The sequence below is a fragment of the Megalops cyprinoides genome, chromosome 3 (assembly GCF_013368585.1).
Source record: "Megalops cyprinoides isolate fMegCyp1 chromosome 3, fMegCyp1.pri, whole genome shotgun sequence".
Taxonomy (NCBI): domain Eukaryota; kingdom Metazoa; phylum Chordata; class Actinopteri; order Elopiformes; family Megalopidae; genus Megalops; species Megalops cyprinoides.
The window spans coordinates 11,523,854-11,539,914 of NC_050585.1; the positions used below are offsets into that span (position 1 = coordinate 11,523,854).

At 45.3% G+C, this 16,061-nt stretch overlaps 1 protein-coding gene across 2 annotated transcripts in view; it reads left to right on the forward strand.

The window, feature by feature from the left end:
• The first annotated feature begins 586 nt into the window (after positions 1–586).
• zzef1 (zinc finger, ZZ-type with EF hand domain 1) overlaps positions 587–16,061 on the forward strand; it is a 35,939-nt gene continuing 20,464 nt past the window's right edge. For both annotated transcript variants that reach the window (XM_036523401.1, XM_036523402.1), the window contains exons 1-26: positions 587–1,130; positions 2,248–2,392; positions 2,514–2,708; positions 3,914–4,097; positions 4,597–4,796; positions 5,011–5,221; positions 5,674–5,790; positions 6,331–6,509; positions 6,805–6,903; positions 7,836–7,927; positions 8,225–8,370; positions 8,577–8,682; positions 9,906–10,121; positions 10,308–10,408; positions 10,648–10,817; positions 11,077–11,210; positions 11,308–11,378; positions 11,488–11,602; positions 12,069–12,228; positions 12,340–12,461; positions 12,618–12,740; positions 13,115–13,284; positions 13,547–13,628; positions 13,761–13,962; positions 14,497–14,639; positions 14,885–15,119. In XM_036523401.1, the coding sequence (XP_036379294.1) occupies positions 705–1,130; positions 2,248–2,392; positions 2,514–2,708; positions 3,914–4,097; positions 4,597–4,796; positions 5,011–5,221; positions 5,674–5,790; positions 6,331–6,509; positions 6,805–6,903; positions 7,836–7,927; positions 8,225–8,370; positions 8,577–8,682; positions 9,906–10,121; positions 10,308–10,408; positions 10,648–10,817; positions 11,077–11,210; positions 11,308–11,378; positions 11,488–11,602; positions 12,069–12,228; positions 12,340–12,461; positions 12,618–12,740; positions 13,115–13,284; positions 13,547–13,628; positions 13,761–13,962; positions 14,497–14,639; positions 14,885–15,119 (4,144 nt within the window). In that variant the 5' untranslated portion in view covers positions 587–704. The remainder of the gene's footprint in view (positions 1,131–2,247; positions 2,393–2,513; positions 2,709–3,913; positions 4,098–4,596; positions 4,797–5,010; positions 5,222–5,673; positions 5,791–6,330; positions 6,510–6,804; positions 6,904–7,835; positions 7,928–8,224; positions 8,371–8,576; positions 8,683–9,905; positions 10,122–10,307; positions 10,409–10,647; positions 10,818–11,076; positions 11,211–11,307; positions 11,379–11,487; positions 11,603–12,068; positions 12,229–12,339; positions 12,462–12,617; positions 12,741–13,114; positions 13,285–13,546; positions 13,629–13,760; positions 13,963–14,496; positions 14,640–14,884; positions 15,120–16,061) is intronic.

Below are 16,061 nucleotides of genomic sequence, written 5' to 3' on the forward strand. Positions count from 1 at the left end.
CCCGCTAGTTAATGCCAGGGTGTACCCGGACAATATTGAGAAACCTGTAAATTAATTAACTAATTGACAGAAATTGTACTTGTTTGAAGTAATATTAATATAATTTGAATTAATATATACACACATGACACACACAAATATATGACAGCATGCGGTTTGTTGGTCTAATTCGCATTCCACTACAGCAGGTGGCGGAAATGCACTGTAACGCTCGTTGAACGTGCCGCACCGAAAACACCACCACAGAGTGAAAAGCTGTACGTTACGTTAGTAACGCCTTTTCACTAGCTAATCAACTGATATATTAATTGCTCATTATTCTGTTCTAGGGTTTGCAAGTATGCTTGTGAACATGTCTGGTATCTAGAATAATTATCTATTGATTGATTTTTAACAACCATTAATTAATTAGCTAGCCAGCTAAATATAATTGTTCTCAGCAGCTAATAGATATTTTTGATAATAATGACACCGGATTTATTTCACATGAACTCATGGACAGTAGTGAATTGACAACCGGGTCCAAAGTTTTCTAGGGATTAATGACGTATGCACGTATTGTACGTCAATGCGGTAGTGACAACGGAAGAACACAGTCAGTCCTGGGAGCAGAGGATTTGACAAGCTCAAGTCAGACTCTGACCGTTTACTTTCGCTAACCGGGCTGTTGGAAATCACGGGAAAGCCCGAGGCCGCTGAACAACATGGGGAACGCCGAAAGCGGCTGCGGAGGGGGCAGCGGCGACGAGGAAGATGTTGAAACCGAGAGCCCTGGCTTTGCGGGCGGCAGCCCGGCCTCCGGGGCCACGGGCGGCGGCGGCGGCGGCGGCGTTGGAAGTGGCGGAGGATCTGGCTCGGGGGGAGGCGGAAGGGGATCGAATAACCCTCCAGCACCGGGCTGCGGGCTTCCCGGCCCCGGAGCTCTGCTGGAGCAGGTCAAGCTGAGAGAGGCGGCGGCCCGCATGAGCGACTCTTGGGTCGCCATTTCAGAATCGGTCCTGGCTCGGAACGAGAGCGCGTTGGTCCGGTGGCTGGAGGAGCGACTCAGCCGGGGAGAGGAGTCGGTGACAGTGGAGCAGTTCTGCGAGATGCTGGAGAGCAGAGACGCGCCGAGAGACGAGTGCGAAGAGGTGCGTGCTTGCACTACTTTCGCCTCGGCAGCATAATGCCATTTAACAGATTAGACCGCTAACCAGGTAGTTGTACTGCTGGTTGGGTACACTGTCAAAATATTTAAGTTAGCCAGCTTCCCAGCTAAGTTATCGGTCTTTCTTGGTTCTTGGAATTCCCTTTAGCTAACTAGGCTAGCCAGCTTGGTACACATTATTATTTCCTAGCTGTCTAATCACCAGTCATGTTCAACTTTCTGTTTTCGTGCTTTTCTTAGTTTGTTTATTATTGTGTAGCAAAGCACCTGGTGTGTCAGCCTTTCAATGACACATGCATGACTCATGGTTAAGGTAGCTAAATTAGTTAGCTATTCTGACTAGGCTATACCCTCAGCCAATAGTATGTTTGGGCGTAGCTGGCTAGCTAGCCAGTTAGCTATAATAAAACTCAATAATCTCAAAATGTCGAGAGTATTATCATTTGCTTGGCCGAAGTCCAATCCAGCCTACCTTGCTCAATGGTACAATTGCTGAATCTTCAAGTTGCAAGTCCAAATCTTTAACCACAGTCCGTCACTTGTGTCTGTTTGGGACGATAGATAAGAGTGTCAGCCAGATTGCCACACGTCTCTCATAGGAGAACAATGTGAGTGAATCACAAAGGCCCACTGATATACCCGTCCAAACGACCAGTCGTAGGAGCAAGAATTCTTTGTGCGTGTGTGTGTGCTTGAATAATGTGTTGTGTCGATAGGGCAGCTGCAGGATACAATGTTTGACATGGGAATTGACAACAAAGTCCAGATTTCTCTGGAAATTGCTTCCACCCATTGTGTCCTGTTCAGCAGGACCCAGCGTGTGAAGTACATGTATTTCCAAGACAGATGATGATAGATAGCACCAGTCAAAATGCATCAAGGTGCATAACCAATAGTATAGTAATTTGTCAGCCCCCCCCCCCCCTTCCCAGACAAAATTGTGATATTTGTGAATGTCAGGAATTGGCAAATTGATTTGGATCCAACTTCCTATTTGCAGTGTATGATCTCATGGTAATGGTAATTTTATGGTATAGACAGGTATAGTCGCATTTATTTGGATCACCCTTGACCTTTCTTGTTTTTCTGCCCTGCGGCAGGCATTTGGGCAGTTTGATGCCGAGGGAGATGGCATTGTGGATGTGGAGAACATGTTGATGGCTTTGAAGAACTGCAATGGAGCTAACCTGCAAGGGGAACTCAGCCATGTCATCCGACAGCTTCAAGCATGCTCCCTCACTCCAGGTAAAAAAAAAAAATAAGGCATCGGCAAAATCCATTGCAGATGGTGATGGAGGGTGGCATTTCTGTTCGAGGTACAGCAGTACATCAGGATTTTCTTAACAAACTCTCCATCATATTGTAGGATTTGTCGATATCTTCTCGAAGTCAAAGGATCGCCTGGGCGCACACGCATCCAAGATCCTCAAATTCCTGCACCGCAACAGAATCCCCAGCAGTGCCATTCCTTTCCCCATCTTGGAGGGCTACAACAGCATCTGCACCATGAGGTCCTCTGTTGTACAGGACTTCCTGGACTTTCTCCTACAGAAAGAAAAGGGTAAGGGTAACATCTTTTCACTTTCACCTGCTTTCCCTTTTGTAGATGCTTTTGAGGCCATTTTTGTGTTTGGTTTTCATTTTCCTGCGGTGGTCACGCATCTTTGTGGATTCCATTTGTCAAACATGCTGGAAGATAGTGTTTGGCAGGAACAGTAATGGATATAAATGGATGCTTTTTCTACAGGCTAATTTTGCTTTCTGGAGTGTGTTACTGTCTCGTACCCAAAGAATATCAAATTGATGGCGAGCACAGCATCGCAGTAAATCAGTCAGACACATTTTCTGTGTGCAGTATTGTAATGATAAGCGTAAAGGATATTTGGGGGTGTTTTGTTGTCAGGAGATCTGCATCATGTTTTTTGTGAATATTTGAAACATGTTTGCACACTGCCTTCATCAGTAAAACAGGTTAGCACTGTTAGAAACCTTTTTATACTTTTCATACATAAACCAAAGGTTTATGTGAATATGGTATAGATACAGGTACTTAAACACACATCTGCTTTTAACTTATAGACTGAAATAAAAGTGCAAATCAGAGCTGTCAATAATAGCCAATATGTATGCCATGTATCCAGTCTCTTTAACATATTATTCACACATGGTTAGTTTCCCTCACATCCCCTAAGTAGGTACTGGCTTTTTATGACTAGTGTCCAGTGTGGAAGTGCCATTGAGGCCTTTTAACCTGCTTTTTTTCAGTGCATTTCTGGAAACCCCCTGTTGGATTTTGTTTATTTTCACAGGGAGTCATCCATTTCAAAGCTGTTTATTTGAAGAATGGTTTTAAATTTGCAAATGGAAAAAGTTACAAAGATGTATAAACAAGTGTAACGGCTTAAAATAGACAGTGCAGTATCCTCCAGGTTAAACAGTAGGTGCACACATTGTACTCTCACAGCTATGCTCATTGGCTTATGTTCATGGGCATCTGCTTGCATGGCTGAACATTGGGTTTCTGCTCAAAATACATGTTAATCACTGCTGGAGTGTCAGATCGCAAAAGCTGCAAGGTTAAACCCCATGGGGGTTACTTTAGTCAAAGTAACACCTATGTGGGTGAAAATGCAATCCCTGTATGTGAGGTCACCGGGGCTGAAAATCAGTAAAATGCCTCAGGAACCCTAGCCCTCTGTGAATAGTACTAAAGGCATTTATTTCTGATAGTTCTTCGTCCAACTCTGTCCTTCTTTTTCCTCTCAGATTTAGATATCCAGTACAGGGCGGAACTGAACCGAGACCCGGAAGTGGACAAAGTCAAAATTGTCACTCAGTGTTACAGCTTCATCGAGGCCTCTTCCAACGCCGCTGACGTCTATAAGATGACAAACGGGGAAACTGTGTCATTTTGGCAGTCGGATGGAAGTGCCAGATCTCACTGGATAAGGCAAGACTGCTTTGATTATTTTTTTCACACGTCGACCATCACTTAAGTTCCATCAGGTTGCGCCTACTTGTACAGACAGAAAGCTTGACCAGTTTGTAACATGTCTGACCCGTATATAATGTAAAGTGTAGTATGTCAGTCTCCTTCCCCCTCCCTTTCCTACAATGAGAGAGGACCATTTAATGCAGTGTCTGTTGTACTTAATTTTAAGACTTTTAACAAAGTAGGTCAGAGTTAAGCTTCTCCTAGTGTTCATGGGATGATGTAAATGCTTTGCATTTCTTTTGTGTATTAAGTGTCGTGCTCTGCTGTCAGCACCGAAAATACAAACTGATATGTAAATGTAATCCATTGCAGTCAAGCCTTTCCTTTTTCATTGGAGAATGCAGATTATGTAAATCACAAAATGCACTTTCTTAGTCCAGTTTTAAAGGTCTGTGGAGGTAGAAGAGAACTCATAATATGCCAGCGGGGGTTCAGCCGTGTGCTCTGTGTGCAGGTTAAAGATGAAGCCGGATGTAGTGCTGAGGAGGCTGGCGATCGCGGTGGCCTCTAATGACCACAGCTACATGCCCCAGCTGGTGTCGGTGGCCGTGGGGAAGAACCGGCGCTGCCTGCAGGAGATCCGCGACATCCGCATCCCCAGCAACATCACGGGCTACGTGGCGCTCCTGGAGAACGCCAACATCAGCCACCCGTGTGAGTGGAACCAAGACCCGTCTGCGTCTTCCCTGTCTCCTCTCTGAGGGATAAGGAATTTCTCTTTAACTGCCCTGATGTTCTATTGTTGACGCAAATTTTTTCCCCATTTAATGTATGGTGAAAGGACTGTGTTTGGTGAAATAGCCAAACTAAGGTTTTTCTGAGTCATGCTGTGATTCGTCAGCACCGACCCGCCCACCTCTCCCTTTAGATGTTCAGATCAACATCAAGCGCTGCCTCAGCGACGGCTGTGACACACGCATCCACGGCCTGAAAACCATGGGCTACCAGATCACCAAGAACAAGGAGGTGTCCGTGTCGGACGCCTCGGCGATCTGGTACCTCTCCCTGCTCACCTCCCTCGTCACGTCCTCCATGGAGACCAACCCGGTGCTGGCACAGACGGTCCTTCAGAGCACACAGTGAGTTTCCCCTCCCTTCCCTCCGCTTTATCTCCGCTGAAACGACTCCATGCGCACAATATTACAGGGTTGCCAGTTCTCACACATTGCCCGTGATGCTCACGCTCTGTTGAAGCCTGTCTCCACATTTTCCAAGTCTCACGGTAACAAGTGAGAGCCGGCAACCCCAGACTTAACAGTCATGTGAGATATCAGAGCCTAAATCTGTTCATAATAGAGATGGGACTTGCCATTACTTGCCGTTGCACTCACTTTTTAATAATATTGTAAAGAACCCACTTTGCACAGCATGTGTTTATGTCTGCCAGTTGAGGAACAGTAAACTAGCCTCCTTGTAATGGAGCCTTTTTTTTTAAATGAAGTATCCCCAAGGTTCCCTCTGACTGTTTTTGGTAGTGCGTTGTGTTTGTCTTGGCAGTGTGGGTTGATGCCTGTGTTTTGTCTCCGATCAGGAAAGCCTTGCAGCACATGCCACCTCTGTCCTTAACTCCCAGCTCCACCGAGTTCCCCAAGTTCTTCTCGCCAAACATTCTGGAAGAAGTCGACGGATTTCTCCTCAGAATAGCAGAGTAATGAAAACCCACAAGATTATTTAGCCATTATGGAAATGTTTTGAAGAATCAGATGACCGTGCATCTTAAGCAGCACACAGAGTCAGACTAAACACATTACTCACGCCTTTATTTCAAGAACTAAACGGACCAGAATGAACTGAAGTTTTCAGTCAGTGTTTTTACTTCTCACGACAAGTTTATCCGTTTTGTTTTATTAACTGAAAAATATCTGAATTAAAGAGCCAGTTGAGTTTAAGCGTTAAATGTCTGTCCGTTTTCCTGTTTATTTTTTGAATACTTTGCTGCTGATGGCTGTCATTGGAAGGTATAATAGGAAATTGATTATAAATCTGTCCAGGACCAAAACTGATAGGAAGTCACTGTACTGTGAATATCAGGAGTAGCCTTTGTGTGCTGTAAAGGCAAAGCTATGCATTTAGAATCAGCTGGATTGATATGTGCTATCCGGTCGATCTAAACTATTTTGACCAGCATCTGCAAAGTTTGCTAGACTCTGCCTTTCATGAATGGGGCTTTGCTGTTTGTGTCTGCCAGCTGCTGCGTGACCCCTGAGGCAGAGCTGACCCTGCTGGCGTTCGCCTTGGCCAGGGGGAGCGTGGCCAAGGTCATCCTGTCGCTGTCCAGCATCAGTGACCACCTGGACACGGAGTACCGCGCCTCCTCGCTGATCTCCTCCATGGCCACCGTCAGACTCAAGCTGCTGTACAAGAACGGTACCGCGTTCACCCTTTCCACACACACGACCGAGCGAAGTAAACTGCCTTTGGTGGAGGGAAGAGAAATGTAATGAGGAGATCAAGCAGTGGAATGCTTTTAATCCTCCTTCATGCTCACCACAGTGTTGTTTTGAGCACACCAAGTTTGGCTGTGGTTATACCTGCCCCGCCCCCCATTATTCCTGTAATACACTTAGTGATTGATGGTTGCTAATCGTGGCCGTGGACTAATGATGATTGAAATGCAAGGAGAGGTGAAGTGTTTTTTTTTTTTGTTGTTGCTCTTGCTCAGGGAAACCCATCCAGCTGCACCTGCAGGCCTGTGATGTAAAGGGGAAGGAGGAGAAGTCCGGCCCTGAGAACATGCTGACGGAACCCCCCAGTGGTGACGGTAGGACTGCCGCGGCGCACTCGGGGGCCGGCTGTTATATCCGCAGTCGCTGCCTCACTTGGCGTAGACCTCTTGCCACGTCAAGTTCAGCCATACATTGTTCATTAGTTGCAGTGACTCGATCATTTATTGTAATCCATCCAGCACTAGTGAAATTCTCATTTTGAGTTTTCATGTGCAGTTGATATTATGGTATTAACGTATTTTAATGCATTTACCTCACAGCACATGGTCACAAAACTGCACAGTGGTTGAAAAGAGATTATGTTGCTTAGTATTTCAGCCATTGTTCTGGGGTAGGGATGTTACAGTATTTAGTATTCAGGTAGTGTTTATTATTCTAATATTATTCTAATTAAAATCCAAATAAATTCCAAGAATAAGATACCAAGGTTCTCCATTGGGGGGTGGTGTTTTCATTTAATCCACAAAACAGATGGAATAGTTTTCAAATGTTTTTGGAACTACTACCATTAGCAGTTCTTTTCCATAGAACATTTTAGTGATTGATTTGTGAGGCTAGTTATAGTAGTTATTTTGTGTAAGCAGTTTTAGGGGAGGTTTTTTTTTGTTTTTTTTTTTTACTTGTGCTGGGAGCATGCTTGCGCTTGGTGTATGAGGAGAGCCAAGGTGAAGTGTACACATACTAAAATTCACATTTCCCCTGAACTAACAGAGCTAAAGAGGTGTTATTTTCTCATTTGGTGTTGGCATATTTGGGTAATTTCTTTAAATTGTGCATGCAAAGTATTGGCCGTCATCAGTGTTCTTAGTAGATCAGGCCCTAAGTGTGCTACTCTGAAGCAGTGAACTCAGGTTTTATTGCCCTCTTCACATCTGTGTGTGTTTTGCCTCAGTCAGCCTCACCATTCTGTGCTTTTCTCCCAGCAAGTGCCAACAGTAAAAATGTCCTTCACCTTTTCTGCTTTCAGGGTTCCTCACAGAGAGTGGAAAGAAAAAAGCCAGTATAATCTTGTCAACAGAGGACCAAACCAGTTTCCAGGTCACTCAGATAAAGATTAAAGTGAGTCAGGCCTTTGTCTCCAGTTGTAATGGATTTCTGTAGTGGTCTTTGCCTGTGCAGCTCTTCTTAAGTTATATCAACATTAAAAGAATGAATGAATGCTTCTTTTATCAGTCTTGCTTCAGTGGACCCTTCTCCAAAGGGGTTTACAGGACACCTTTAAAAATGTGCATACAACGCTAATAACTCAAGGTGGAATATATATGAAGGTTCCATAAACATTATTAGACAGCTGTTTTCCATTCATACATAAGTCTTTGGTACATTATTCTCAGTCAGTTCTTTACGACATTTTAGGTGCGCAAAGGAGCCATCGGTGCCAAATGCGGCCTAGTCTTTGCCTACAATGAAGGAGACTCATTTGATGCAGACAAACACTTCAAGAGGTTTAAGAAGTACGACTCCTGGGACTTCAAGGACTACAAGGAATTTGTAAAGGACAAGTAAGTAAATCCTTCCGAGCGTGATATAATACATTTGGCTTTTATTTCGTCTGAGACGCACGAACATAAATTCCTCTGTGTGTCTTTTTTTTTTGTTTGTTTGTATGCTGCCCTGCCATTAATCACTGGTTAAACAACATTGCCATGCGAACGCACCCTGTGACTGTTCTAAGTAAAGAACCTCCTGCTGCTATTTGATCCCGCAGCGCTAAGGTTGGGGAGCTGGCGGAGGACGAGCCCATTGGCTGGTTCGAGCTGGAGGACGACTGGAATGACGTGGAGATCAAGCTGCAGCAGTGTCGCATTACGAAGGTGCTCTTTCGGGTCCAGGGAACCTCTGACTGCAACACACATTACATTACATTGTCATTTAGCACACTGTCTTATCTAGAGCAGCTTACAGTTTTCATCCGTTTATATCTGTTACATCCGTTAATATCCAGCTGTATAAATGGATAACATTGTAAAGAACTGTAACCTATGTAAGTCGCTTTGGATAAAAGCGTCTGCTAAATGAGTAAATGTAAATGTAAATGTTTATACAGCTGGATATTTACTGAGGCAATCTGGATTAAGTACCTTGCCTAAGGGTACAGTAACAGTGCCCCAGCGGGCACTCAGTACCCTTTTAGTTATGTGCCCTGCTCCTTACCACTATGCTACATTGATGCCTCATTTTGCACACTATTTACAATTAGCTGTTGAACCGTACATAGGCCCATTCCATAGCTAAGCGAGTAGAATGCTAGTGTGGTACATAGTAGAATATAATGCACATTGTAGTCGTCTGTGCAATATAATGCGAAGTGCAGTCTAAGTAGGGACAGATGGAAGCCATTAAGATGGAACCAAATGTACCATTGTGAACCCGTGGCAGGTTTTGACTGATGGTCTTATTTTACCTGAAAGTGAAGAAAAGGGATGGCGCTAGCTAGTAGGGTCTCATAATGGATTATATGCTTGGATGATTACTGTTGATACAGCTGTGACAGGTAATCACAGTAATACATTCCAAATAGCTATTTGTTGTGTGAGAAAGACAAGGTTACCTTGGTCTCCATATCTGTTCATTTCTGTTTCAGTGAAGCTACATTTATGAAGTAAATTTTTATTAACACAGTCATCATGATCACAGGGAACATTGATTTACTGGCAACTATGAACCTTGTGTTTTTTACAATTAACATTATTCGTATTCTGTGCATGATGTCTTTTCGTACTCGGAGCTTTTATGTGCTTCCAAATCCTTTTTTACCACTGGGTTGTATAAGTCCCACTGGGCTCAGGCTCTCTGTCTGTCCACCCTCCTCTGTTTCTTCCTTTATACAGCAAATATAATTTGCGTAAGTGTTCTCATAGGACTATCTGCTGTGTTGCATGTTCTCAAAGTGCTCCTCCCTCCAAATGTCTGCTGTAATCCTGCATCTCACGAGTGAAGCGGACTGTATGTGTCTCCTCTGCGGTGACCGGAGCTGCTGGGTGTGCTGCGGTCTCTGACGCGATGGCCCTCCCCTCTCCTTCCCTCCCCTGTGCAGTACCTGATGGTGAAGTTCCTGTGCCCACGGCAGGAGTCCGCCGAGCGCCTGGGCATCCAGCAGCTCAGCTTCAGCGGGTACCTGTGCCCCGGGGCGGACCGCGTGGACTCAGACGACCTGGCGCTGCGCGGGGAGACCTCCGTTGGGGGCCTGGTCACCGGCCTGGACCTGCTGAAGAAGACGCTCTACTTCATCCAGCAGCTCACCCGAGACATGGTACAGCAGGCGCTCTGCCTCACTGCGCTGCCATGGATACCCTGCTTTAGGAACATGGTGTCCATCCTCACTACTTTATTCATGCCAAGAAAAATCTGTCTGTATTTTGGTTGATACTATTGTATGTTTGTTTGATTCTGATTTGATTTTTTTGGTCTTGTGTTTCATGTTTCTCGGACCGTGTAGGTGCTCCAGGATGTGTCCCTCTTTAAGCAGAAGTTTCTGCTGGACTTCAGTGGTCTAAATCTACAGCTATTCTGGAACTTCTACAACAAGCTGAGGAAAAGGTGTGCATCGAAATGAAGAGGAGCATGTGGCAGTTAACATGGCAATACCGAAATGAACCTCAGACTCATTCGTGCTTTATGTCAGCCACAAGTAACCTTTTTCTTCAGACCACCATAGATTGCGAGTGACATTGTATAAACAGATGTGTTTTTGTCACCTGTGAAAGACGTCCCTGCTCCATTTTAATAAGTTAAGATGGGTGTTCCGGACTTACCCCCTTTTCCCTGTGTTTGGTCAGTGAGGGGGAGGAAGCGGTGAAGACCCGCATCCTGCTGCTCCAGCTGCTGCAGAACTGCTTCCCGGTGCTGCCCAGCCCGGCGGAGAGCAGCAGGGCGGAGGGAGCCTGCGGCAGCGTGGACTGCGACCCGGCCGAGGCCGTGTGGGAGCTCTACAGCCACCTGTGCGACCGTAAGCACCGGGCTTGCCCTGCGCCCCAGCGCCACCGCTCTCACGCAGCACATGTGGTCATTTATTCCTGCACAGACACATTGGTCACAGACTTGGCCTGCACTTCAGCAAATACATAATGAGTGGTTAAGCTGTAGGTTGCCATTAGTTCATCCATTATCTGCGTATTTTAAGTGTAAGGTGTTGTTTGGTTGCAAGGTAGACCTGTTAGAGTGCATGGTTTTGGTTCTGACGAGTTTTGTGTGTATGCCTGGAGCAGTGGTGGACGGGCCAGAAGGCGAAACTGCGGTCGACAAAGCGCTGAGAAAAGAAGCAGTGAAGGCCATTCTGAACGGAGCGGCCATCTTCTTCCCTGACAAGCAGAGCAGGAGGGACAAGCTCTTCACTATGATGGTGAGGCCAGTCTGCCCTCAGGGCCTGGAAAGGTTATAGAGACAACATTTATTTTATGGCATTGTGTTAACAATTCCTCTGTTCATGGTTCTATTAGAAAAACATCACTGCGGAGGATCAGCCAGAGTCTATGAAACTTACATTTGAGTCGCTGTGTAATTACTTCAGGTGAGTTTTGTTAGGGTGGGCTTTTTTTTTTTTCCCATTTTCAAAAAGTAGCGTGTAATGAATGACCTGTCTAAATGAGGCTGTCGTCTCTGGTCCATGTCGTGCGCAGTGACCAGGACCCCAGCGGCCTGCTCCTGCTCCCACCCAAAGGCGCCCCCCCTGACTTTGACATCACCCCCATCCTGACCGTCATGGACACCCTTCTTCTGGTGGCCATGCGCGAGGTGGGCCTCTCTCAGAATCATACATTCTAACATTACACTTTACTACCTTTATGTTTTGTCACTTGCACTTGCAGACATACAAGATCAAGTAGCAAAGTAAGGGTACAAATCACTGTTACATTGAAGCCTGCAGCATTTTCAATATATATTTTAAAAAATTATTTGAATATATCGCCCAGGAGAGTGATCTTTTATGGAGTGAGGGGAGAGTGAACTCTTTTGAGCTCAGTCGAATGTGAAGGTGTCTTGGCCTTTCAGTGACTCAGTCATTTGAACCAATCGGAGTGCTTTGTTGAGGACAGTGTCAAAGTCTGACAGGACATTGCATCTACCACCACTATGGAGTCCCTGAGTCTCACTCTCCCCACCTCTACCATTGCGTGAACACCGTGGCGAGTGGATGGTTCCGATATGAGTGGTATGAGGCTATGTGTTTGAGGTGTCTCTGGCCCCGTGTTGTTTCCAGTGCGAGGTGATGATCGTGGACCCCAGCGGCGGGCAGAGCAGGAAGGTGCTGCTGTCCCTCTTCTGGGCCCTGCAGGGCAGCCTGCTCTCCTGGTGCTACCTGCAGCTCAAAGCCGGAAGCGCCACCATGGCCGACCTGGCCAGGGACATCCTGCTCAAGTGTGAGTGGCTTCATCGCAGTCTCCACAAGGTGGCGACGTGCGCCCATGCATTGAATAGGTCGTGAGGTAGTGTTACTCACCAGCTCTGACTGTGATTGCTCTGTCCTGTAGATGTGGACCGCTTCCTGGCCGGCACCCAGGACATCCTGGTGTCCCTGCTGGAGAAATACAGTGGGGCCGAGATCATGGAGAAACTGAGCAGCTCCATCCTGGCCATGGCTACCAGGCAACTGGTAACGAGCAGTTTCTTTTGCTCCTGTTTGTTTGCCCTTTTACAGGTTTTACTGCTGGTACTTCACATACACATATTTAATTTATTTAAAAATATAAGTTTCAGAACGCTGATGGTACGAAGTATGGGTTTATGGTGCTCTTAACTCCTTTTTCAGGCAATCTTTCTGTTGGAGCTGTGCTCTTTGGACATCCCTCATTGCGTCTTGTTGAGGAGCTTCTCCTCATTAGTGGAACTGCTCAAAAATCTGTACAGTGACACAGAGGACATATTTTCCAAGGTACAGTCTACACATATTAGTAGTATTGTTTATTATTGGTTTGTCAAGGTCTGATTTAATTTAAGACCAGATAATACTTGCACCCACTCTTTCCTTGTATATGTGTCTCACTGCTTATGCCTTTCTCATGCTGCATGTCACTGCTATAACTGTATGTTTTTGTACCAGTATCACAGCTTATCAGGGATTGATACTGTCATTAATTTGATATTTTAATAGTTTATGAACCCAAAAAATCAAATATTCAACTAGTGGCAATCCATTTTTGTTTGTTTTTTTTTCTATAAGTTCCTTATGGAACTCCAGCTCTTTTTGTGTATCAATATCAATGAAAAAGAGACATGTTTTCACTCACCATTGTGCATGGCTGTCAGGGTGACCTGGAGAACTGCCAGCAGCCCCAGCAGCCTGTAGTCCTGAGGACGTGGAACATGGAGTCCCCTCACAACTATGAGAACAGCCGGCATGAGACCACTGTCTTCATCTGCCCCGGGGCCACCTCCTTTGAGGTGGAATTCGACGAACGCTGCGAAACCGAGAAGAGGTAGCCGTATCGTCTTCACACATGTGGCATTTGTTCACCTGCTCTTGTTGTATTGATTTAAACAGTCAATTTGTATTTTGTTTCAAAGCTGTCTTTTAAAATTCTCACTCGGTGTGGAGTAGTTTTTTTTTTTTTTTTTTACCATGGTCAATATTTCTGTTGTTCCTTCTTATTCCGTGAATTTGTACAGGTGGATCGAAAATGCTTCAGTGTTTCCTTCTGTGTGGCTGAATTGCTTTTGTGTTCTTTGGAACCCCATCAGATACGACTACTTGGAGTTCACAGACGCCAGGGGCGGAAAGGTTCGCTACGATATGAAAGTTGGCACGGAGAAGTGGCCAAAGGTAGGGCTGTGCGTTTTCCATCTGTGGTTGCGCTCTTAAAATGCTTTCCGTGTTGAGAGTTCAGGGCTGCTTGTTTTATGGCTGTTTGAGTGAAGCCTTTCTGACTGGCGTGTTGTTCACTTTGATCCCCAGAAAGTGACGTTTAAAGCGGGCCCACAGCTGCAGTTCCTCTTCCACTCGGACAGCAGCAACAACGAGTGGGGCTACAAGTTCACAGTGACTGCTTACGGCCTGCCTGATATCACTGTGTCCTGGATCTCTGACCTGCAGCTGCTGGTGTCCAGGCTAATGGGCCGACTGGCCTCTCGAACTATGGCTTTGAAGTCTCCCTATGGTGAGACCCTCTAGGACTACTAATGACTTGCCTAAAAGACATCTGAGACATTAGCTGAATGAGTGAAAGGATTTAATTATTAAATTTATTTAATTAAAACTTTTCTTTTCCCTGGAGGGAAATTTGTGTTGTAACAATGAAAACACATCAAATGCATTCGAAAGCTTTGCATACCACAAAACAATTGTACATCACAGAGGCAGCTGTCGAGTCAAGGCAGACAAGTAAAACCCAGGGAAAGTGTTTGGCTGGGCATAGCAAGGGCCATGGTCTTCGTGTGTTCCCTGCTACGTCCTGCAAACACTTTCCCTATTTCCAAATACATGAACGTTTTCCAGACAGCTAACATATGCTGTCAGCCTTTTGTTTCCTCAGATATGCTTGCTAAATGATGTTCTGAAAAGTTTTTAAGAGAAGATGCCCTTTAAGTCAAGGTTTCTTGCCCATGACCATAAACCTTCAGTACTCATGTATTCAAAATGAGCAGTCGACACTGCTTAGCTAACAAATTAAGTGAGCCTCTCTTTCTGGCAGAAATCCGCAGCGTTAAAGAGCTGCCCCCCGGAAAAATGAGTCACGTCCTCGCCTCACCCCTGTGGAAGCCGGTGTTCAGGCAGGGACTGTGTGATGAATGGGGAGAGTGTGACACCGCGCACACAAGCACGGACGGAAACAAGGTACAGTAGTTGACCGAGCCAGGGAATCATGCATTCGTTTCCAACATCATGTCACTGCCCCGTGCCGAGAACATTAGTAAATCAAATCTGCGAACGTTCTGGGAAGGAGATATGACTCATTCTTTCAGTCGTCTGGAAAAAAGCTGTTTGGAAATGAAAGTAAAGCTTTTAACACCTTATTTCAGGGTGAGCCGTAGACGTTTTTATGTTTTGGGGGGTTGATTAATTCTGTCGTCTCTTTGAAGGCTGGCCCGAAAGACGACTGCGTGAGCTTTCTCATCGAATTCGCCAGCTGGGACCCCTCCCAGCCTCCTTCAGATAGCAGGACAGAGATCATGAAATCGCTCATGCTGGCCTGCAAGAAACAGCCGACCAGGAATGAGATTGCTGGAGGTTCAAAGGTCGACCAGGCCGTGAACGCCATCTGGGCCGCCATGGTCTACCACACGCCAGTTCTGCGCAACACTCTAAGGAGCTATGGTAAAGGCTGTGCTTTTCATTTGTGTTGATGTGGCTGAAGTGGTATGTTTTAAACCCAAAGTGACATGTTTCTATGTCAGAGCTGCAAACCTAGACGAATTTGGAGCAGTCTATGCTATTTTAAAAAGCAACAATGTAGCTGTGGTTTACACCCAAATGTATATGAATTTTTTAAGCTGAGTTTCAGGACAAAAGAATTCGCAAAGTACTCCACAGTGGTTAACCCAGTCAAATGCTGTGTTAGTACTTCTAGTTGTAAAGTCCCTACAGAAAACTACTGTTGCAGTGTCAGGAGTGTGCCACAGAATTTTTCAGTATTCATAAAACCATATTTTTAACAGTATCTTGTATTTGAATATATTAGAGCAACATTAATTTGTGTTTGACAGATCGCTCCATGAGAGCTCTCAGTTACACGGTTCATTCTTGCATGAAAAGAAAAGGATTCTTCTCCACTTTATTCTCACATCCAGCAACATAGTTGAGCAGTTTCCTAAAACTGACAGTTTTGTCCAGAGACAGTGGAGGCGGAAGTCATGTGCCCCTTTGCTGGCCCTTGGGGGTAGGAGATGGGGAGTGAGAAAAGACTAAATTTGACACCTCAAACAACTACACTCTATCTATGAAGTTGGCATCTCCGTTCAGTCATTCTTTGCTGCATTTCAAAACAAGACTACATATGATTTCTTATTATAAGAAATGCGGGCACTTACCACAGCAGCAGTGTGGTATAGCGATAAGGAACCGGGCCTGTAACCCAAAGGTCGCTGCTTTGGTTCTTTAGTGGGGCATTGCTGTTGAACCCCTTGGCCAAGGCACTTTACTTGAATTGAATAGTGAATGACCTCAGTAAATAATCAGCTGCATAAATAGATAGCGTGTTTAAGTTAGCTATGTAAGTAAGCTATGTAATTTGCTCTAGAAAAGAAAAGCTCTCCTAAG